This window comes from Toxorhynchites rutilus, chromosome 3, assembly GCF_029784135.1.
Source record: "Toxorhynchites rutilus septentrionalis strain SRP chromosome 3, ASM2978413v1, whole genome shotgun sequence".
Taxonomy (NCBI): domain Eukaryota; kingdom Metazoa; phylum Arthropoda; class Insecta; order Diptera; family Culicidae; genus Toxorhynchites; species Toxorhynchites rutilus.
Window position 1 is genome coordinate 230,891,333 of NC_073746.1, and position 25,103 is coordinate 230,916,435.

Consider the following 25,103-nt stretch of genomic DNA (forward strand, 5'->3'; position numbering starts at 1 on the left):
GACCAAGAAAGTATCAGCATCGAAAAACGGTTCCCCGGGAAGAAATCGAAGCAGCCGCCGCACACACATACACGCGCGCAAGTCTTTTCGTTTGCTGGTTATTGAGAAGAAACCTGGAAAGAAGTGATCGTTGCTGAAAAATAATCTGCCAGTACCCCTTGGAATTGAAAATTACATTCCAGCGAAATAGATTATTTTAATGTTTTCTATTCATATAATGCTGCGACCAGATACAATTGGTTTTGTGATTTTTCAATCAAGGGCAATCAACAGGTGGTTACCGAGTTAGCATTAACCACTAGTGGACTTCGAGAAGAATCGAGAAGTATCCGGAAAGATTTCATCGTTGCCGCAAAATAATCTGCCAGTTCCCCTTGGAATTGAAAATGACATTCAAGCGAAAGATTTTATTTTAATGTTTTCTATCCATATAATACTGCGACCAAAAACATTTGGTTTTGTGATTTGCCAATCAAGTGCAGTTAGCAGGAAAGCTTCTGAAGATTATTCTTCAGAACAAGGTTTTTTGTATACAATATTGGATGCATAAAACCTTGTGCCTCCAACGTAACGCTCTCATTTCCGAAGTCTCCCAAATATTCATTTATTCATTCATTCAGAATGGATTTAGATTCAACTTAAAAAAAAGATCTCTAAATCAACGATAGTCCTACGTCACCCTTGCGGTTATACCATAGATATAACCCACTTACTGTTTTTATCCCTGCAGATGTGTTATTCGCATACGGAAATACTGTGACTCGAACTATCTCAAGTCATATTATATCGCGGGTCGGACATTTATCCGAATCGAGATGAAAATTTTACATAACGTGGGGACATTTCCACATCCCCGAGACGAATTGTTTTGATGAATTCACGTTGATTTTACTCTTTAGCATTTATTTTATATCTTGCGAAGCTCGAGTAAACTTATTCCCACTCTGCTGGATGTGTTTCTAGTCCTGTTCATTTTTGTCTATATCTCATCTGTTCTTTGCTTAGTTCATTCAGCTATCAAAATAATGTGGACTATATCACGATATTCATTGCATTACTCTTATTATTAATTATGGTGTACATTTAACATTTCGGGTATCGGTATCGTCAGAAACGGAGAAATATGTGAAAAAAGTATTCATAAAATAAATTTATCACGCGAATAAAAATGGCTATATATATAATTGTGTATTTTGAATATTAGATCTGATTTAACTTTGATAATGTTGAACATGTTGCTGAAGATCAACGTTAATTTGACACAACTTAAATCCAATATTCTTATCTAGCGAATATGCTTAGCTTAAGCTGAATTAGTCTTAAGTGTTTCCAAGAGGATTCTCCCGTTTCCGATTATTTCGCCCTCTTCTTCGCATCTCAATTTTCGACAGCAGCAAAGGTTAATGAACCGGACTGTGTAAAGCCAGTAAATATTTGATATTGAAGGATGTTGTCGATGCTACGTTGCTGCAAAGCGATAAAAAACCAAACGATAGTAAATGGGCTGTTTGAAGACAATCATCAAAGCATTATTTGCAATGACAGTCACCTTTATTAAAGGTGGCTTTAATATAATTGCTGCCAAATATCCCGCTAGAAGCATTGCTTTTATCATCATATCTGCTCTCAGGTTCTGGCTGGAGAGATGATAAAACATTTTTTATCCATTCAAAACCATCAATCGTTTTGAAGGAATGAAAAATATTCAATGTTATATTGTGGGGAAATCAAGAAGATGAAAGTAAGAGAACGAATGTGCATGTCGATGGCAAATGAAATGCGGTACACTAGGAAATATAATCTTTTTAGTACATCCTCTCTTTACCATTAATTTGTCATAATTGGATAAAATCAAATTTCGTTATTCTTTCAGGAAAATGGACTTGCACTCTAAGACCCTTTTATTGAACCCCATCCCCAATGAAGCCTTTTGATCACGTCTTTATAATTGGTGGAACGTTTATGGGAGAAAAAAAAATCGATTGTAATGAATTAAACTTCGCTACTCTTCATTCCAATGATGGCGTGGAAGCACCACAGAAAAGTTACACAGTATAAAATTGAAAACTCACACCATTTGAGCTTACACCGAAATAAATATAATACCACCCGCGCCTACACTCTTGTTTCCAATTTAACCGACTCTTATACAGCTGGTCGGTCATAAATTCCTCATTATCGACTGCAAATAATTACTTTGACACCCGGCGACACCGATTATTCTGACGATTAAATAATTTATTTTCATTATCGTCATTATTTATTCATTTTATTATACCATACCTTCACAAAAGGTTTCCCTTTTTCCGTGTCATATTCATCCTTTTCTCGCAACTGAATACTCAATTCAACGCTTACCCTCATTACTCGATTGTAAATGGCTTAAATCCACCCATAATTCTTTGGATGTCCACGTTCATCGCCTTTTGTTGGTAGCAATTATTATTTTAATAATTAATTTAGCGCTTCCATTTATTTTTTTTTTCTGCCCATTTCCCGTTTATCAGGAACTTCCGGACGATGTCACGTTTTTAATTTCTTCTCTGTTTTACACAACTTGTTCACTCGAAACAGACGGTGACTGTGAGTGATCGGTCTTATTTTTTAACAATATTTTTTCTTGCTTTAAAACCAAACGAAGCACGTCCGAAATTAATAAATAAAGAAATGTTCTAGAAATACTCCATGATACCCTGCAGACTGAGTGCGTCTTATCTCGAAGACATGGTGTGCACTTGGACAGAATGGAAAATTGTCTCGTAGGATGTACGTGGCTCAATAACAATAAAATCAATTCAATCGAAATCGACTAACAATGTCTTAACTAAACATTTTTATGTGACGTTTAGCTCCGCCATGATAAAATGGTCTTTTTACAACGGTATACCGTTCGCATATCTCTTCCTGCTACTTAGCGAAGTTCAAGCAACATACATACGAATTGAACGATTGATCACCGCCCTAAATAGACGTAACTCTGATTGAAAACAATGCTTTGGTAATTGTCGTTAAACGTTCCATTTAACATCGCTTTGTTCTAATGCTCCTTATGCAATATCCTTGGAAACCACCAACCTCCAATCGAACATTTACTGATTTCACTGCTTTTGATGCTCTCGAAAATGGAGGCGATATAAGCAGAAGTGTATGAATCCACCTGGAAATATCTTAGACTAATTCAGCAATGCAACATAATTAATTCTGTTGCTACTGAAGTAGTGTTTTCCGTATAGAGAGATCTAAATAACATTAAAAAACAGGCAAAGCTTTTTTGTTTATCTGCCAGGTGTTAAGTAATTGTAATTAAAAGCAATTAAAAATGGATTGAAAAACAGCATCACCGGGAATCAAGAACAATAATGCCGAGTTCGATTTATAAGACCACAGTCTAAGCGCACTCAAATCGAGACGATGATCAAAAATCATCTTCGATACACGACAAATTGATTCCATACATCTTAAATCAAATAGTGACTGTTATTGAAAAATGAATCATCTTCACCAATCTAGAACAAAAATAAACTTAGGTAAATGAAAAGCATTCAAGCAATCTGTCGATAAACAACAATTACATCAAGGAAATTGGAAAAAGGTGTATTTAAATTATGTCACATCGGGGGATTGGCCGAAGTATAATTTTACTACGTGTCATTTAGCATCTAACAATTACTAAAATTATTACTATTTTATATCCAGAGAACAATATTTAAAAAAATGTCAGAAGCAATCGAATAACTTTTAACCCTTTCGTCGCCCCGTTACCCAGATATGGGTGACACTTTCCTCGTGCAAATTAAATATGATTTGTAAAAGGCCTTTGCCTTAATTAAACAGCATCTTTCCCAATGCAGGATTTCAGATGATTCTTTCAACAATGTTTTCTGTGAACCCAGAAAATTACATAAAAGCTGCTCATAGGACACATTTTTGTTCATTCTGGTCTGACAAATGAAAAGAATACATGTTGTGTATTAGAAACAAAAGCATAAAAAACAGTCACTAGTATTTCGTGTGTCCTCCTTCAGCACAGATAACTACCTCCAGGCGTCGGGGCATGCTTTCAACCAAGTTGTGAAGATAATGTTGATCAATTTGTTCCCATGTCGTTGAAAGTTCCTCAAACAGTAAAGTTTTGTTGGTCACCGTGCTTTTATTCATTTTTCTATCAAAAATTGACCACAGATTTACGATCGGGTTTAGATCGGGTGATTGTGGCGGCCAATCCATCAACTTCACACGAGATTGACAGAAGTAGGACATCGTTTTGTGTGCCGTATGCTTTGGATCGTTGTCTTGCTGTAAAATACAATTCTTCGGCAAACCGATGTTCCGTGCTGAGCTCTTCAAATTGTGCATAAGGGTATCGATGTACTTGTCAACATTCATTATACAATCGATCTAAACCAGGTTTCCGACAACGGACCAAGCGAAAAACCCCCAGACTATAATGCTGCCGCCACCGTGTTTAACCGTCTACTGAACGTTGTTGTCAAGCAACCCCTGTACTCGCTCATTCCATACTCTGTGTCGTTGTTTCGTCCCAAAAAGCTCGAATTTACTTTTGTCTGACCACAACACCTTTTCCAGACCGAGATTGGCTTGTGGTCTTTTTTTAGTGAACTCCAAAACGCCGAGAAGCAAACTTGCTCCTTAATCCTTGCTGTTGTAGTCTCAATCGCTCTGTTGTTTCGATATGTTCAATGATAAGCTTCATTTATAGTTCTGATTGTAGCAAATGGGGTTTTCCCACTTCTCTAACGATTCCGGCATCATCCCGGTCCGTTGTCAAGCGTCCACATCTCACCCGGTCGCAAACGGTACCAAGTTCTTGGTACTTCCTCCAAAGCTTCTGAATCGCACCAATGCTTATGTTGTACTTGTCCGAAACATCAAACTCAATTTGACTTTAGAGAATGATGGAATTCAAACACCCAAAGCGTATAGAAATGTCATTGATATCAGTAATGACGCGCCATCTCTAACTGAAATCGAAAACTGTTCACCTGTATTCTTTTTTGCCTGCCCATTGTTTGACCGTTTCTCCAACATTATTCATTTGTTCACAAATATGTTCAAATCTGGCACAACCAATGTACAAACCAAGAACTGCAATCCAAAAACAATATTTGTGCTGATAACTGATATCTTACTTATGTAAAACAAACGATTCATGAGCAAAGAGGAAAAAATTTAAACAGTGTTACACGCAAAACTGCAGGGAGCACCTTTCAACATAGGATGTTGTCTCTCGGAAACATATTGGGGGTACAAATTGAAAAAATCTGGCTTCCATCGGAAAATGGCACTTGAATAACTAAATCTTTTTTAAGATATACCCAAACTCATCTGCATTTTCGGCATTTGCTCACAAAATTTAATCCGCGCTGAAACTACAAAAAAGGCGTAAATATCGATTCCACTATTAAGCGAAGAAGATCCAATAAACACTTTTAAAATAGTGAAAATAAAAAAAGGCGCAAATAAAAAAAAATAATGCGAATGTAATTTATTTTTGGTTGGAATAACTAGTTCCAGTTCAATTGGTGTTATATGATCAAAATCCGTAAAGAATCCATTCGTCCTACCGTGACAATGCTCTGAATACCTGTTTTCGTCATACTTCCCTTCCGCTTTCGACAAAATAACATATTTCTGTCAGCTTTTTTGCTAAGAAATTCACTTTCACACTCTTCTTTCGCATTCGAAATTGTTATTGTAATTTAATAAAAAACAATAAACAAATTTAAAATTTTTTTAAAAAAATGAGTTTCAATAATATACATCGTTTTATTAGACTGTCAAAAAATTCCTGCAGTATTTCCGCGAGGTGTCGTTGTAAGCGCGTAGTTCTAGTTGTATTCATTGTATCGAGTCATACTATAGCTTGTTGGAAAGGTATTTTTGCGCGCTATAATATATCCTATATATAATAGTCCTTGACAGTGTTTTGTTTGATTAAGTCGTTCGTGAGTTATAGTGTCGCAAATATGGAGCAAAATAAAGAGAAAATCCGACATATTTTACAGTACTACTATGACAAAGGCAAAAATCTCAAGCTGCTAATAAAATTTGTGCAGTTTATGGACCCGATACAGTTTCCATTTCCACCGCACAACGATGGTTTCAACGTTTTCGTTCTGGTGTAGAGGTCGTCGAAGATGCGCCACGCTCCGGAAGGCCTGTCGTCGAAAATTGCGACAAAATCGCTGAATTAGCCGAGAAAGACCGGCATAGTAGCAGCCGTAGCATCGGCCAAGAGCTGGGGATAAGTCATCAAACCGTTATTAACCATTTGAAGAAGCTTGGATTCACAAAGAAGCTCGATGTATGGGTGCCACACACGTTGACGCAAAAAACATCTTTGACCGTATCGACGCATGTGAATCGCAACAAAATCGACCCGTTTCTGAAGCGGATGGTGACTGGCAATGAAAAGTGGGTCACTTACGACAACGTGAAGCGACTTTTTCCACTGATCATTCAACAAGAGCCAAAGGTTGTATCGCTCATGACAACTCTACACGAGCTGATGTTTGCGCCGGCTAGTGACCATTCTATCCTGGATTCCTCGAGTCGAGAAGACGCACCACGCTAGATATGGGGTACAGACTAGGGGGCGTTGCTGATTAATGGTCAGCTGCATCACAAAAGGAAGTATCCCGTGTCGGGCACAGGTACAGAGCATTGGAGACAGCAACATCACAATTACGAAAACACTTGTAATACTAACCTCGAGCCAACCGCGAGTAATCGGTTACATATTACTAACATAGTTATAAGGCAAACATTGTCGAAATATTGAACTCCCGGCCCCGTCAGGTTGACGCCATATGAGCCTTAATAAAAATATATATTTTGGATAAAAAAAAAAAACGTGAAGCGCAAACGGTCTTGGTCGAAGCCCGCTGAAGCGGCTCAGACGGTGGCCAAGCCCTCATTAACGGCCAGGAAGGTTCTGCTGTGTGTTTGGTGGGATTGTCAAGGAATAATCTATTATGAGCTGCTTCCCTATGGCCAAACGCTCAATTCGGACCTGTACTGCCAACAACTGGACCGCTTGAAGGTAGCACTCATGAAGAAGAGGCCATCTTTGATAAACAGAGGTCGCATTGTCTTCCATCAGGACAACGCCAGGCCACACACTGCTTTGGTTACGCGCCAGAAGTTCCGGGAGCTCGGATGGGAGGTTCTTTTGCATCCGCCGTATAGTCCGGACCTTGCACCAAGTGACTACCACCTGTTTTTGTCCATGGCGAACGAGCTAGGAAGTCAGAAGTTAGCCACAAAAGAGGCCTGTGAAAATTGGCTATCCCAGTTTTTTGCCAATAAGGAAGCGAGCTTTCATAACAGGGGTATTATGAAGTTGGCATCTCGTTGGGAACAAGTCATCGAACAAAACGGCGCATATTTGACTTAAAACAGATGATTGTAACTAATTTTATGAACAAATGAAAATTCAAAAAAAAATACCGCAGGACTTTTTTGACAGCCTAATATATACTACCTTGATCAAAAAGTTGCCGGAATCACCACAGTGTGGCGCTCTCAGTCGTAGTATAAAACCCGTTTTTATTTTTATTTTTTGTATGTTGGCACATCTGTCATTGACATTCTATAACATTTGTAGAGTGATAGTTTTACATTTCTAAAAGTTACGCTGTACATCTGTATCTGTACATCTGCTATTGTGCGTGCCTCGATTTTCTAAAATTTGCAAAATTTGCAAAATCAATCGTTATTCGTGAACATGGCCATACCGAAAACCGAATATAATAAATGCTTCGAGGATTGGATCAAGCGCTAGCATAGGTGCATTGCAGTCGATGGGTAGCAGGGTTGCCAACTATAATTTTCAAAAATGAGGAAGAATGAAAATAAAAATCAGAAGGAAATCAGACAGCTCATATTGAGTTGTTGGGAAAGCTGAAACTTTGCACAGATCATTTTTTGGGGCCAATAAACAAAACGAACATGGTCGGTTTTTGTAATTCGATGATGAAATTTTTCCCATACATCCATTGCCACCCTAGTGTACATATGTGGCAAAGTAATGAGTGCTTATTTGCAACGTGTTTCTTGTTTCGCTCGCTCGTATTATTCTTATATTGCCGTACCATATATATATTACACAAATGCATTTTCTGTTAGTTTTATGCTCATTTGATGTAATAAATCGGGATGACAAAACATGAGCTAAAAATCAATTTTGGGTGTAGGGACTATAACCCTTTGACATTTTGTGTTTCGAATGAAATAATTATCATACCACTCTGTTCAGCCGACAAAAAGGTATTAACGTTCAAAACCTTGCACTTCAAGCGTCACTCTCTCGTTTTCGAAACTTTGAACTTACCATCCGGTACAGAAATGAAAGACGTACTCCTACGTCAATATGTAAGTGTTGTGTTTTACCATAACCACAACCAACACTGCCGTAATCTCGCAAAGTGACGCAGACGCAATTGACATTTTACTTTTTATGTTATAAATCGATAGAGAATATTAAATCCTTTCGAATGACTGCGAAATTTTACAGAAATCAGAAAAAATGACCCCGCAAAAGCTTCAAAACGGAGTGGCGTAAGTGCCATTTCCACTGTGATGTGGCGCAAGCGCCGTCTCCCTTATGATGTGATCTATTTTGATTGTGATGCGATGTGATTTTTTATCTGTTCTGATGGTTTTGATAGAATAAACGAGCAGGGACAGCAAATTTCACATAACAACATCTTCCGTAATGGACGTTTAGCATAATGAGAGTCACATACCGAAAAGCTCGTTATGTCAAACATTATAATTGAAAACAATCGATCCCCATGCAGTGCTACATTTATAATAGCAATTTTGTTTTGGAACTAAAATAATGTACTTAGAATCACTGTAAAAAATCATCAAATATTTGAATTCATAAAATCAAACTCATCTTAAAAGAAAAAAAAATCCTAGATTAAAAAGTATTGCTGTTATAACATATTGCACATAACGATTGTGACTGAATAGTTAAAACTCATTAATTTAATTGTTGATTAAAAGGATTTCCTAATTTTTTTTATTTTCAGAAGTCAAGGGTCAAAGCTTCTTGACGATGTTTACTTACCTCACCAGCTCAATTTATCTTTCGGATGAATTGAAGCTAAGTGTTGATTGAAGGGTAAATGTCGGATTTGGTGAACAGATGCACTCTTCTAAATTCTCCATCGAAACGCATCTTGTAACAAAAATCAAAACATCCTCGCGTAAACTGTATTTTCTTTACGTCGGATAATTTCAGACGGCATTATCTTATTTAACACGGATGTTTTTCATTGCATTTTGGATTGGGAAAAATTGGTGCTGTTCATAATTGGTATAATCGGGTTCTCAACTACGTTAGCCTGCTCAACGCATGCTACAAAGTCGGAAAATGTGTAGAACTCTTCTCCCTGATGCTCCCTTATGCTCCGCTCAACAGCGGCATTTTGGAGAAAATAATTGGAAACAGTTTTTCGCATACTTTGATGGACGGACGCCAATCGGTTGTGGAAACAGCGATTTTGATTTGCTGTTTCCACAACAAACTGGCGTTGGTAACATAGCTTAAATAAAACTGCATTATTTTAAGAATCAAGCCGATGGCAATGAATTTCCATCTAGTGTACATATTTTGTACAGATCAGATGTTCGTAATGCACGCGTATGCTGATTATACATGCAATTTTGAGAAAAGCCTCGTACTGAAATTTTTTCCCTCTGGCGCTTGCGTCCCTTTGCGAGATTACGGCAGAACACTATGTCATTCGTCACGGGATTTTCCGTTTATTTGTATCACAGCGCTATATTCCCAGGACATAAAAGGTGTGGCGACTTCAAACCTGATTTTATGTTATCCTAAGCATTTGCAAGACATATTTGGTGCAGGGCGCACAGTTGGTGTGAGTCACAGCAAAACGAAGGAAATCGAAAATTTCTCTGTCTCATGTGTGAATTGAGGGAACATTTATTTCATGCCCATTAGCATTAGCGTGTATGAAATACATCAATCGCAAAGTAGCATTCATCCATAAAATCTTCATACCTTTGAAGATTGAAAGCATCACTCTAAGATGTAACAAATTTATATTTCATAACTGATACTTCTAACATGCTCAATTTTGTTGTAAACTTTTCATTGAAAAATATTCTCTCGTTTTTAAGCAACATTGGAAGCATCAAAATGAGGGAACAAATCGATGGAAATAGCAGTTGTCGGCAGTGTAGTAAACAGTTGACTTCAACCATCTTCGCAAGAAATTGAGAATTAATATCACTGCTGCCTACCATTTGCTTCTCCACTATTCACTTGCTTTAGCTTTGATGTTTTGTTTAGGGTAATCTTCAAAGTAGCAATCATCGCGTTCATCACTCACATTCAGCTGTTCGCACGCCCTGTTCCACTGTTTATGTCAGCACCTTCGATTTGAAACTCGTTCTATATACGTTTCACGTTTCCGGATGGCGTTGAAATTGCACTAAACTGATCGTGCACTACACTCGGAAAAATTAGCTATGCAGGAGGGTGAAGTTTCATTCATTCATTCGATCAGTTTATAGTTTATATTTATTTATATAAGTTCAAAACATTGAAATATGTTATATTGCTCATTTATTTTACTAAAAAATATGCTCAATGAGCTCATGCTTATTGAGAACATTTCACATACATTGAACATTGAATTATATACAATTACTTTAAACTACCAAAAACTTTAAGTAGAAATAATACGACAGAAATGCTCAAAAAATTGTTCAGATTATAATGTTTTTGGAAACTAATATTATTTCCGAAGCTGTGACATCTGAAAGTGCAAAACAGTACCGTCAGTTCTCCAAACTCCAACTTGATCATCTGAATTTCTGATATTCAATTTACTTTGGTCGGTTCATAAAACAAGTTTCCAGATACTTGGCGTACACCAAACGCTTGAATCTGTTCTGTTCACTAACGAATGGGTTATTTCTTGGTGAACTACCCTTAATTTTGATTTCATTTGAGGCTCTGGCAATGGTACAGCGACCTACAAGTTATCAGATGATATATTTCATTTGCGCTGTAAACTATTTATTCATAAACGGTTTTTTTAACAACTTGCGGAAAATACCTATAACACATCCGTCGGTTTTCAAAGCTTCCGGAGATTTTGTGTGACTAGTTTAACGGGTGGCAATAAAATTTTAGGATGTTTTGGAGTTCTATGAACTGCACAGAAATCTCGGCAAAAATAACGTTTACTTTTTATAGATGAAAATGTTGCCGCTTCGATTGTTTACCATATCCTAAGATCCCCGACAACTTCTCGTAAGCAAAGTAGCGGAAGACCAGCCAAAATCATGGACGCAAAAGGACTTTGTTCTATTTCTCGTGCCGTCAAGAACAAGAATTAACTGAGCCACCGGAATGCAAAGTTCAACTGTTCTCACCAGTACATCTGGAAAACATTGGAAAGAGTCCGAATAAAGTACCGAAAGAAGACAAGAGCCCCGAAATACACTGAGAAACAGATCTGCACACTGAAATTTCAATGCCGCTGGTTGATAATAAAGTATTCCGGAATATGTTTCGTTTTGGACGACGAAAGTTACTTCCCTCTTTCGAAGACTCACATTCCCAGAAACGATCGATACTATTCCATGGATACTTCAACCGCATCTCCGGACACAAAATATAATTTTAAACATAAGTTTGAACAGAAAGTGATGCCATTTCCGAGAAGAGTATTTCTAAGCCATGACTCAAGCCTTCTGGTTCAGCTATCAATCAAGATGTGTACCAGAACGAATTTTTGAAGAAAATTTTGATTTCGTTTCAACAAATATTAAGCTGTCAAAAAAGTCCTGCGGTATTTCCGCGAGGTGTCGTTGTAAGCGCGTAGTTCTAGTTGTATTCATTGTATCGAGTCATACTATAGCTTGTTGGAAAGGTATTTTTGCGCGCTATAATATAGTCCTTGACAGTGTTTTGTTTGGTTAAGTCGTTCGTGAGTTATAGTGTCGCAAATATGGAGCAAAATAAAGAGAAAATCCGACATATTTTACAGTACTACTATGACAAAGGCAAAAATGCACTCCAAGCTGCCAATAAAATTTGTGCAGTTTATGGACCCGATACAGTTTCCATTTCCACCGCACAACGATGGTTTCAACGTTTTCGTTCTGGTGTAGAGGTCGTCGAAGATGCACCACGCTCCGGAAGGCCTGTCGTCGAAAATTGCGACAAAATCGCTGAATTAGCCGAGAAAGACCGGCATAGTAGCAGCCGTAGCATCGGCCAAGAGCTGGGGATAAGTTATCAAACCGTTATTAATCATTTGAAAAAGCTTGGATTCACAAAGAAGCTCGATGTATGGGTGCCACACACGTTGACGCAAAAAACATCTTTGACCGTATCGACGCATGTGAATCGCTGCTGATTCGCAACAAAATCGAGCCGTTTCTGAAGCGGATGGTGTCTGGCGATGAAAAGTGGGTCACTTACGACAACGTGAAGCGCAAACGGTCGTGGTCGAAGCCCGCTGAAGCGGCTCAGACGGTGGCCAAGCCCTCATTAACGGCCAGGAAGGTTCTGCTGTGTGTTTGGTGGGATTGTCAAGGAATAATCTATTATGAGCTGCTTCCCTATGGCCAAACGCTCAATTCGGACCTGCACTGCCAACAACTGGACCGCTTGAAGGTAGCACTCATGAAGAAGAGGCCATCTTTGATAAACAGAGACCGCATTGTCTTCCATCAGGACAACGCCAGGCCACACACTTCTTTGGTGACGCGCCAGAAGCTCCGGGAGCTCGGATGGGAAGTTCTTTTGCATCCGCCGTATAGTCCGGACCTTGCACCAAGCAGGCTTCCAGTGCACGTACCGTTGGCTAAGTGACGCACGAGCAACAATCTCACATACATGGAAGAGCTGTACACATGAGATGCATTTCTCTCTGTATCACGATCTTCCTACATGTCACATCTCACCTACTCATAAAATCTATGCGACATGCGACTATATGGCACAATACAATTTTCAACGAAAAGAGTTTCATGCTATTGGATCGCATGCGACATCTCATGAGACGAAGTACATGAGACTATCTCACGAGATCATCTCATGTACATATTCGTGCATCTGAGCTTGACAGACTTGGTTAATTCAAATCACTATTCTTGTCCGCGGTTTTATGTTTATTAAGTATCGTATATCATATCTTGCTACAAAAACTGCTATTAAACAAAAAAATGTGGCATTTCTCAACCTGATACTGCTAGGGATACTGCTCAAAGTCTAAAACATTTAGTGCCAACAAAAGTATAACATTCATGTGTTTGCTGTGATTTCCTATGTTAATGAGACTGACATACGTTTATGTGCAGTATACCTCGTAAAAGATCTTATGATTTTCTAATGTCAGCAAAAAAAAAACTCCTCAACTTATACAATCTGTAGATATCCACATTCTGTACTAGAAAATGTGTCGGTGTCATTGTTGGAACTTAATCTGGTTCGAACGTAGTAGGCCACACATGTTATGTTGTGAAATTACAATTGTACCCCCCCCCCCCATAGTTAAGAAAAACAATGCACATTTTATGTTTTAAAACCTTGACCCTGGAAATCGAGAGTAAGAAGTATACTAATATGTACTAGCTAATACTGACAAAATCAAGTTAGCTTCGTTTGATAAATTTTTCAATGTACCGTAAGGTCGCCAACCACCGCTCACGTATTCCCATTCACCACTCACTCCTCTAAATATTTTTATAAAATTTCTATTAACTTTCTTATCAAAAGCAAATGTTGCTTGAAGATACTGCCGATACTTGTTGTAATATTGCTTTTGAGGTTTCTTATCAGAGTACGTAAACCATCGTATAATCTACCTTCTTCAACAGGTCGGAGTTTAGACGAATGAACAGAATATTGTTCAGTGTCTCTTCCTTCAGTTGTACTCTGTACTTTGTGAGAATGATAGGCAAAGAACTGAAAGTACGTTCCACGCTGACTTGATTGCACGGCATTGCCAGGATAGTCGAAACTAAGGCAAACAAATTTGGCTTAGAGGCTTTAGTTTTGAACCACCATTCCAAAATTGTCTCTTCATTTCCATCCTTAGTTTGCAGCTTTAGCCTTGGTAGTCGAGACAAGCTATTGAGCTCGTCAATAATTTCAGATTCCTCTGTATTATTGGTAGCATCGTCTAAGGATTGCAAATATGCCTCAAAAGCATCATTTACAACACCACCACGGTGTTGGGATGTTGATGCTACCGGAGTGATTCCGGATAGTTCTCGCAATTTGGACCAAGTTTGTTTCAAGAAATCCTGTTGGAATACATTAAAAGATTAGGAGTCATGTAAGGTGAGCAGAGGTCGAACAGAGTAAAGTGACAGCCGATTTGTCTATTTTGGAAGTATGTAGGGTACGGTGGGGTAATGTGACCACGAGCCTTTTTGCGTATGGTTGTAATAGTCGAATGAACACAAACAACATGCATAACTGAAGTACAGCAAGGCTTCTTCCGATTTTGAGTGAAAATACTCTGGAAGAGCTAGGAAGACCACAAAATTGAACGCTGACGGTCATACTACCCCGTGGCGCGTATTACCCCATGCTACCCTACTTTCGAAAAATAATCAAACGCTGGACTCGACTTCTGGTATTGGGCCTAATTTTATACTTACCAAAGCTATATCTCTCTGTTGGTTAGTTATGAAAGGACTATTCCTGAAGTTGATCCTTTGGTCAACGAAAATTGCTGCAAGGAAAGCTTTGTTGGTCGTTAACATGGGAAGTCTCTTGTCCATGTTTGATAAAAGCGTAGCAGCTAATTCACTTTTCATCGATTTCAACGCAAATGAACATCTTTCCCATATCAAAAAAAGATCTCCAAAGGTCACCTGCGAATGCTGTAGCTTTATTGTAGCCTCAGCTACTGGTTTGAAAACGAGAAGAAACAATTCAACAAAATCCCATTCGTGGGCGCTGATGATGGGATTGTCTTCATAATCGTTCAGCGAAACTATAAACTCTTTCTCCTTTGAAAGTGATTGCACCATAATGTAAGTGCTGTTCCATCTCGTTGGGCAATCGAGTTTCGGTTTGCAATGCTTACTCATAGTAAACATGTTCTTGTATGGTTGCTTGCGTAACTGTTTCACAGAACTACGAATGTCCGATAACGAACCCTGTACAGTTTTCAAGGTATCCGAAACAGCCAACTGAAGGGTGTGCTCTGCACATCTAACGCCTTGTAGAATCCCTTCCACTAACTTAACCCGTGCAGATACGGGAGAACCGTTTTCATCTTCATCAACCGCATCGCTGTCTTCTTCGTCATCATCTTCATTCTCGATGTCACCATCACGTTCTCCTTGCAACGATCTATCGATACTGTCGTAGTTCAGAATGGCTTCGATATCGTTCATAGCAAGTTCTTGGTGCATTTTCAATCGCTTTACGGTGGCACAAACGTTGCTCGCATTGTCAGTCGTAACGCACAACAAACGTCGAATGTCAATCCCGAATGGATCCAACACTCCTAAGATTTCAGCAGTGAGATTTTCAGCTGTGTGCCTGTCTTTCAGCTCTAAAACATTCAATGTTCGAATCTGTATTACTTTATTCTCCGGGTACTGCACGTTGACTCCTAAGAAATCACGATCCATTCGTGTTGCTGTGTCAATTTTTAGGCACACCATTTTGCCATCCATGGATTTCGTTATGAAATCTTTCAGCTGATTTGCAACATTCGATAAGACGTTGTGCATGGACTCTGGATCTAAATGGTTGATTTTCAAACCTGCAGAAAAGGGAATGTAATGTGAGACAAAAAATGGACACACATTCACGATCCAATTGGTAAACTTCAAATGACCAATTTGCAGATTAGAGTGATCTAAAAAATTACTCCCCCCCCCTCCACCCTCTTGGGGTCACTTGTTCCACATGCCGCCCTTAAAGTTATCCTTCCCTCCGTCGTATTGAAGTTTGCATGGAAAACCTTATGGGAACACAGAGGAAAGGGGAGGTCATTTTTTAGGTCACCCTAAATAATGCGGATGACTAATACTTACCTTCTTCGAGTGGCCGGGCGATTCTTTGGAATGCCGGATACCGAAATAAGTTTAATGGTAAACCGTTCGCAGTTACTAGTTCTGTCATGGACCACATATACGTGTGCTGAGTCATACGGATCGGAATCTTCGGCACCTTAGTGGGTGGAGGTTGAAAATCGGGAATATCATCCTCTTGACGAAGCTGCAATTCGACCGCGAGTTGTTTGTGCACAAGCCTGTAGTGACGCTGGTAGCTGAATTTTCTCAGGTCCGTTATTTTCTTCCCGCATGTTCTACAGGTCGCTTCCTTCCCCGCATGATTTATTTCGAATAAATCCTCGTCTCTTACGTTATTATTCAAAGACATCCTTTGAAAACTTTGCAAATATGCACGAGATGATAAAATTTCACTGCACAGTAACAACAACAAACAAAGTCTGTCAAAGTGAATTTTGAAAAAGGCATATTTCGTGTGACTGTTGTACCATGATTCAACTACCAATATTGATCGTTCAGTTGGAGGCTGGGATCATATGGGAGAAAATTGCAATGTTGTATGTCGATTTTTCCGATTTTCAATTGAACGAATAATAACAAACAGTGTCTGGTTTATAAAGCGCACATTCTCATTGTTGATAGAAGTAAGATTTAGCTAACTATACGGAATAAGTTTGTGACGCACGAATTGGTATTCATTTGATGCGCGTTGTGTTCAATTAGAGTCCAGTCAAAAATACAAAGAAGTGTGTGTACATTCTTACGGTGTAAAAAATATGGAATGACTTACGCTCTTTTCAAAAAATTTCATCTTCAGTCAGTCATATCGAAGCTACACAGAGGCGTTGCTTTGTATTTATCTGTGAGATATCGCATTGAGATGTCGCATTGAGACGTCTCATTGAGACGTCTCACATGTTTATCTCACCGAAATCTACATGTATTCATTTTGACAGATATGAGACGAGACGGCAAGCTGTGAGACTCATAACAAAAATATGAGCATGCGACATATCGCTCTCACAAAAACAGTGTCTCGTCAATCTAGCTTGTGATGCGCTTGGCGGTCTGAGAGAAATGTGACAACCAGTCTCATAGTTCACTGTCGCATAGGTGTAGGCATGAGATTTCCGGAAGCCTGGCACCAAGTGACTACCACCTGTTTTTGTCCATGGCGAACGAGCTAGGAAGTCAGAAGTTAGCCACAAAAGAGGCCTGTGAAAATTGGCTATCCGAGTTTTTTGCCAATGAGGAAGCGAGCTTCTATAACAGGGGTATTATTAAGTTGGCCTCTCGTTGGGAACAAGTCATCGAACAAAACGGCGCATATTTGACTTAAAACAGATGATTGTAACTAATTTTATGAACAAATGAAAATTCAAAAAAAATACCGCAGGACTTTTTTGACAGCCTTATACTACATACAGATGGACAATACATGTTTTGAACGGATAGAACGATACGATCGATTGTTTGGCAATTGATATTGAGAAACGTCGGTGAAAATAATGCCAAGTTGCTTAAGCATGATAACACACGATTCTTTTCTCTTTGACCTTTTATCGAGATAATTATTGTTATTGTTTACAAATCGCGCTCTTATTTTCCATCACAGAACAATGTCATGTCATACTACGCGATTTATTTCAAAACTCATGCCTTAAACTATGATTACTTTTTACCAGAGATCCGTTTCTAACATTTATTGGCCTTGTTGAAATCGACGATGTGCCGCCATTGATGTTGAGGTTATTCGGATAATAAAAAATCTTCAACATAAAATAGAGAAATAGAGTGGCTAGTGAGGGACGAACTGTTCTTAAATGTCTAGTTGATTCTAGGTAAAATATAGGAGACTGAATTTCTTAAAACATTGGTATTTTTTTACGATATCGCTTTGAACTACATTGAAAAATAGAATTATAATTCTGTAGAAATGTTTTTTTATTATTTCCTTATTTTGATACTTGCCCAAATTCTCTCGATTGGATCAAAATCGGACAATTGGGTGAATCGATAGTTCTTCTTCTTTCTTTGTTTTTAAGAGGCTTTAAACTTTGCAGTTCATTCGCCTCTAATCGATAGTTTTTTCAATGGAATCGATCACTTGACGACATCCCGGCTGTAATGGTTTATCTGCGTGAACAAATTTAAATCTATCCGTAACACCCTCTTTACACTTGGCATAGTAAAATTGTTAGCGGCTGTTTTTTTTTATCCAAAATATATTTATTTTTATTGAGGCTCACACGGCGTTAGCCTGACGGGGCCGGGAGTTCAATATTTTGACAATTTTTCTTATTAGCTATAGTTAGTTAGTTAGCATCATTTGTACTTGGTTAACACTTGCTCATACAACTTCCCCGCATGGGTTTTAGCAATCAGGTTTTGTTTCAGCGTCCTGTTGGGGTGTTTGTTTGATTGATAGGACCGTAAACCTCCAGACATACAAAATCGCCGAACTGTACTGTGGCTCACCGCGGGCTTTTTCGTCAAACCCCGCAAGGAGAACCCAGGATTGAAGTGGACTGCTCGAATCACCTTTGTTCGTAGATTCCGGTCTGATGTTCCCCCTCTACACCAGATTGGTTCGCCCGATCCAATGTAAGGGTCTCCCGGTAACCGTACTCAAGTTTCTACAGTCGATGTTGGAACTTTCAAAAATGTTGCGCTCTTTCCTGCTGACCACGTTGCGTTCTCAAAATGAGTGTGCAGAATTTTTTCCCACCTTTCGCGTTTCATCGTCAATAACTTTTGAATTTGTCCTTCGATCTTGACGAAATCTTCACTACTGAATAAACAAACCATCCGGATCAAAACGCTGTCAATAGTTTCTTGATGTGACAACTGCTCGATGGGCGCTGCAATGAATAAAAATAAACTACCAAATTCCAACTGAAACACAATTTAGTCGTCAGAAGGAACTTTGATTTGGAATATAATAAATAAAATAATTGTATGATAAAATTCCAAAAATCATATTCTTCTCCGCGTCATCTGAATATTCCTTCATTTTAGAGAACAGAATAATTACATCTAAGAATGTTTGATTGTTTAATTTCATTGTAGGTTTCAAAATTTATATAAATATAAAAAGAATATATTATGCAATTATATAATAACTATAATATAACATCTAAGTTTTTTGATAAATATTACTCTTTTTGTTTTTTTGTTTTTTGCTTACGTGTCCCGTTTCTATCCCTGAACTATTTGGTCAGCCTGATATGTCAATATTTTTTTGTAGTTGTAGTTGTAGTTATCATCGTAGGGGCGCTCAAGAGTCCGGATCTCGATACATTACGGTAGGACATTGGATAGCATTAGTTAGTCCTTTTCATTTACATGAGAATTGGACGACATTCGCAGTAGGTAATAATATTCCTATTCGGGTGCTTTTGCCTTTTTTAATTACTTCCAATGGCATCATTTGTTATTAATAAACTAATGTACTGGTTTCACATGGATGAATCTAAATATGTATATTCATTTTCCATCTCCATTCGATGGAGAAAACTTTCCTTCCCTGTCCTTTGAAGCAGTATTTTACAAATTGCACCTCGACCTTCGATGCAGTGGCGTCGGCTGGTGCGGGAGGTGCGGACCGCCCCGGGTACACGATTTTGAGGGTGCAGGAACACCCCTACATTAACAAATACTTCAACATACGATATACACCGTATACAGATAGCGAAGAGGGAGGGGGTACAACCAGACACTTCCGCCTTGGTTGCGAAAACTCCGCTCGACGCCACTGCTTCAATGTCTCTGTCTTTGATCACAAATATTTTGCAATTGTCGATAAATACACATTCAATATGATTACATCGCCTCCCATCAACACTTGCGAGAAAAAATTGAACAATAACAAATGCTACTAGAAACCACTTACATCACAGTTCCCGAATTTATTAGTGCAGATGCGTTGCTGATAATTCTGATTGTATTTCAATTCAGACAGCGATTATTTTGAATCGGCGCCTTCGTTCATCCTTTTCGGGTTATACGTTTCACTTTTCAGCTAAAGTCCCAGCGGATGATGCTTATTTAGAATAAAATACAACATTTAAAGTGCAACAAAATAAGTTGTTTTCCAGTCTCACCCGTAGATAACATACTGGTTTCTACAGCAGATGCAAAACAACACTGTTGTTAATCCATTTTTCCATTCAGTTATTCAGTTACGAATTCTTCAATAACAATCATTGAGCAAGTAAGGAAATTAGCACTCGGCAATTTTATTCGATAATGCTCACTAACTAGCTAACTAACAACTGACACAGAAACCAACAATTACAATAACATTTCAATTATTTCGAAACATAATAGCATCAACACTTACTTTCATAATATACTGGCCATAATTCTTATCATCGGGATAAGCTTGCTACATTAATTCACCTCCAGAATCACACGTCTATGTTCGACTAAATAGTCGGTTTTGTAAAAGTGATTTTCGAAGCTTTACTTTTGAAAACATTTCCGTCATTCCCATAACACGAATTATATGCCTATGATAATCCATAAAAAATGCTTCAGTTTTTTTATGATAATTCTTCTCGATATTTCACTCACATGATATCACAATCAATTGCTTGATTATCTGCAATCATAAGCTCATTTTCACAAACAAAGCAAGTGAAGAGCTTACGTTTCCATAAAATCCTCCGTTGAGGTTCGAGTTATTCCAATTTCTTCAACGCTCATGAATGCACACGTTATCAATTTCATATTTCCGCGAACTCAAAGCTCATTTCAGTTCATCATATTCAGAATTTTCCAAGGATTTTCCGCATGTTGCTATCCGTCCACCAACATTTTTCCATTGCATCACGGTGCACAGCGAACCACTGTTAATCTATGTATTCACAGCCGCACAACACAAAACGAGCCGGTATTATTTTTAACAACCACAGTATAAAACAGAAACCACAACGATTGTATCGACACGTGCGAGAAAAAATTGAACGGTAACAAAAAGCCACTAGAAACCACTGATAACACAGTTCCCGAATTTATTAGTGCAGATGCGTTCTGCATTGCATGAGGAATATGCAATGCAAATCCGAACCGCTGAGATGGTTGATTTCCACTCGAATCTAATCCCTTTTTCATAGTGCACACAAACGAATCTGCTTCAGCTGAATGATCATCATATTTCCCATTATTGAACTCTGTCGGGAACCACAACACACTTGTCACCGGATATCAGATGGGGTGAGGTTGGGGTGGCGGTTCCTAGTATACAAAAGCGCGCGCGTTAGATTGGGATCGAAAACATCACACGGCCACGGTAGCAGCTAGGTATATGTTAGTGAACGAACTACATGTTTATCCGACGGAAGCGCGTTCAGGACTGTTCAGAAGCAGGCGCCGACTGTGTTGTCCTATCGACGACGGCTGGTTTCAAAATAAACCCTCACTGTTTGCGGGGTATCATCTCACAGGATGATGCACCATATGCGTGAGAGTCACTCACTCAAAGCGAAGCGTATTCATTCGACAGGCTACCGGTGTTCGTTTTGAAATGCTTCGAAATGTCTGAATGTTTCCTCGTTGCTGAGAAGAATGAGATCGACAACGATGGATACGGAAAATGATGTTTTTCTGTTGCTACTAAAACTGCTAATCACACTACCGTAATACTTCAGAATCGGGACAGCATTTCATATATACAATATCATCACAAAACCAAAACATCATTGACATGTCTAATATATGCGACTTAAAGGTACTATTGAGACAATTTAGTGTATTGTCAGGTATAGTGACTAACAGTTGACAAAAATGTCAGAAATCAGAACAAATAAAACCAAAAAATGCAAGATGTCCGGAATTAAAAAAAAACCTTCAGAAGATGATCCTGAATCCGGACGGATAAAAAGTTCACGATAAAATTTCTTATTGTATGAATGCCTTTTAATTTTTTAAGAACGGGATTTTGTCATGCTATGACATGTCAATTGTTTTTAGTATTGGGTTGGGAAATAAGTTTATAGCGTAGCTTTTATTCAAACAAACAAAAACAATAATTATATCAATAAATTAACCAATTATATATTCGTTGCAGTTCATTTTTTCCACTGATTCCAGACTGGTTTGGCGACCATTCTCCTCCAAAAGTGATTTGAGACGTTCTTCATTGAATTCCGAAGAGGCGTGTCATCGACGTCAAAGTCGCCATTTTTTAACTTTGCATACCATTTCCGTATTGTAGATGTTTTCTGTACACGTCGCAAATGTTCCGGGCTGCTTTGGCTGATATATAATTAGGAACTAATAATTATAACTAATAATACCTTCTGGTCGGGAGATTTTTCGTCAAAGAAAATTCTTCCGGCTTGCACTGTGGTCACGCGTATTCTAGAGCTTGCCATTCCAGAGTACATTCAAGGCGTGTTTTTCGGGATAGAAATGTCAACCAAGTACTACTAATACTTGACTACTTGAGAAGACAAAAATTCAACTGGAACGTTAATGCCATCCAAGAAGAAGAACTAATAATAGTCAAACTAATAATAATTATTAGTTTATAATTATTATATTACTGGCTGACCCGGTGAACTTCGTCCCACCACAATTGATATATATATTTTCATTTAAATAATTTCGGACACTCAAGTACCCACAGAAATAATTTGTCTGAACGTGATCTATATTCGTGGTATATAATTTCGTTTGTGGCATTTAAACCTGATGCAGACTAAGACGCATCAAACTTGGTACTGACTGTTCAAATCCGTTGCTCCGTTCTCGAGTTTAATCGTGAGGAACGGAAACCAAATCATTTTTATTTATATAGATTAGAGTTTAACTTCACACTAGTACACCGCCTGCGAACGACTCTATAGTAGTATATCCGGAAAAGAACTTGAAACTATTGAGAACCAGAGCAGAGGGTCCAAAGCCCCTAAGGAGGAAGGGTGTAATAGCTGTTATCCATGGTTAATATGCAAAGAGAGAAATGGATAAACTCCTCACATTCCTCATTGAAATTTATAAATGTAATAAAAGTAATCATTATAGATAAATCAAAGCCAATCTTCTTGAAATAAAACGGTTCTACAGAATCCAGTTTTCTTCCAGTTTTTATTAAGTTATTTCCAAAGGGAATCCCCGGCGCAAAAATGTGACCACTCCCAAAGTTCAAGGACAAGTTCCTCCGGTGATACCCCCTGTTAGTTTGCCTAAAAAATCGAGTGCAGCGGACAAGCAAAATCAGGTTCCTCCTGGCTTCCGTGGGAATAGTTCATCTTCGAACCACCCAGCACTCGAGGGGACATCAAAAACCCCAACTGTCCCTATTTTTCCGTCCAGCTCAACTTCCCAATCGGGATTTATAAAGTTGTCTGACCTATTGGATCAAATCTTCAAGTGTTTTAATGTTTCCGACTCCATCAGAACCATTGTCATCTCAATGCTCCCAGTATTAAAGACAATTTTGCAACAATTGATGCAAACATGGCCCCTCCTTGCAATGATTATCTCTCTTGATGTCTAATTTAAATAAAGAGGTCGGAGATATCACTGTTTTACAGTGAAATTTTCGTAGTGTTATCCCTAAATTGGATACATTCAAATTTCTAATTCATAAAGTCAATAGTGATGTTTTTGTTCTGTCCGAAACCTGGCTCTCTTCTCAAAATGATCTCTCTTTCAACGATTTAAATATAATACGCTTGGACCGCGATGACAGATACGGAGGGGTGCTATTGGGGATCAATAAGTGTCACTCTTTTTTTAGAATTAACCTTCCACCTATTGGAGGGATTGGGTCGAATTTTTCTGAATCTATAAACATGGCATATGACCTCACAAGACACATTGACTGGAAAAAATATGCGGACGCGATTGCTCTAGCCATCAATTCCAGAGATGGTTTACCTCCATTGGAGGAGTATAATTTCCTTTCTCGTTTGATCTATGACAGCGCGGTTCGCGCTCAAACGAAACCCATCCCAGGTTCCACTATTCGTCGAAGGCCTCCCAATCCATGGTGGGATAGCCAAAGTTCCAAGCTTTATCAGGATAAATCGAATGCATTTAAAGCTTTTCGGAAAAGTGGAACCATTAAGAATTTTCAAACGTATTTATCCCTTTAAAATCAATTAAAAAACTTGATCAAAGGGAAAAAACGTGCTTATTGGCGAAATTTCGTGGGAGGTCTGTCACGAGAAACGTCAATGAAAAAATTATGGAAAGTGGCTCGAAACATGAGAAATCGCTCTTCAACGAATGAAAACGAGGAATATTCACATCGATTGATTTTAAATTTTGCACGGAAGGTATGTCCCGATTCCGTTCCTGTCCAAAAAATTGTTCGAGATATTTCACAAGATAGGTGCGATCTTGATTCCGAGTTTTCGATGGTAGAATTCTCTCTTGCTCTCCTTTCATGTAACAATTCTGCTCCGGGATCGGATAGAATTAAATTCAACTTGCTGAAAAACCTCCCTGATGTGGCGAAACATCGCTTGTTGAATTTATTCAATCGGTTTCTGGAGCATAATATTGTTCCAGATGATTGGAGACAAGTACGAGTTATAGCTATTCAAAAACCCGGAAAGCCCGCGTCCGACTTCAATTCGTACCGCCCAATAGCAATGCTGTCTTGTATACGGAAATTGTTGGAGAAAATGATCTTGTTTCACCTTGATTGATGGGTTGAAACGAATGGCCTACTCTCAGATACACAATATGGGTTCCGCAGGGGCAAGGGGACGAATGATTGTCTTGCGTTGCTTTCTTCAGAAATTCAAATGGCTTACACCGAAAAAAAAAAACAAATGGCTTCAGTATTCTTGGACATAAAGGGGGCCTTTGATACTGTTTCAATAGAGGTTTTGTCAGACAAATTACACTCTCGGGGTCTGCCGCCTATATTGAATAATATGTTATATAACATGCTTTGTGAGAAACATTTGAACTTTTCTCACGGAGATTTGGCAGCAAGTCGGGTCTCTTACATGGGCCTCCCTCAGGGCTCATGTTTAAGCCCCCTTTTGTACAACTTCTATGTAAGCGACATTGACAATTGTCTTACACAAAATTGC

General features: G+C 38.5%; 2 protein-coding genes across 4 annotated transcripts in view; both read right to left on the minus strand.

The window, feature by feature from the left end:
* Positions 1–21,443, minus strand: part of LOC129775161 (D(2) dopamine receptor) — a 147,083-nt gene extending 125,640 nt beyond the window's left edge. Inside the window, exons 1-2 of one of the 3 annotated variants that reach the window (XM_055779531.1) lie at positions 20,626–21,443; positions 20,393–20,561 (exon numbers count right to left, since the gene is read on the minus strand). The gene's annotated coding sequence lies outside the window, so the exon portion shown is untranslated. Of the gene's footprint in view, positions 1–20,392 lie in introns of all 3 variants that reach the window. The other 2 variants (XM_055779532.1, XM_055779530.1) reach the window with 2 other exon arrangements.
* On the minus strand, positions 15,931–16,584 carry LOC129774007 (uncharacterized). The gene is made up of 2 exons (XM_055777689.1): positions 16,072–16,584; positions 15,931–15,998 (listed from the first exon to the last, which is right to left on the minus strand). The coding sequence occupies exons 1-2, from the start codon at positions 16,418–16,420 to the stop codon at positions 15,931–15,933; spliced, it is 417 nt and encodes a 138-aa protein (XP_055633664.1). The 5' UTR covers positions 16,421–16,584.
* Positions 21,444–25,103: the final 3,660 nt, after the last annotated feature.

Bases quoted from the DNA above. Each gene is read 5' to 3' on its own strand.
- LOC129774007 (XM_055777689.1), bottom strand. From the start codon at position 16,420: ATGTCTTTGAATAATAACGTAAGAGACGAGGATTTATTCGAAATAAAT. The intron at 15,999-16,071 runs GTAAGTATTAGT...TGTTCCCATAAG, and splicing joins CGCCCGGCCACTCGAAGAAG to GTTTTCCATGCAAACTTCAA.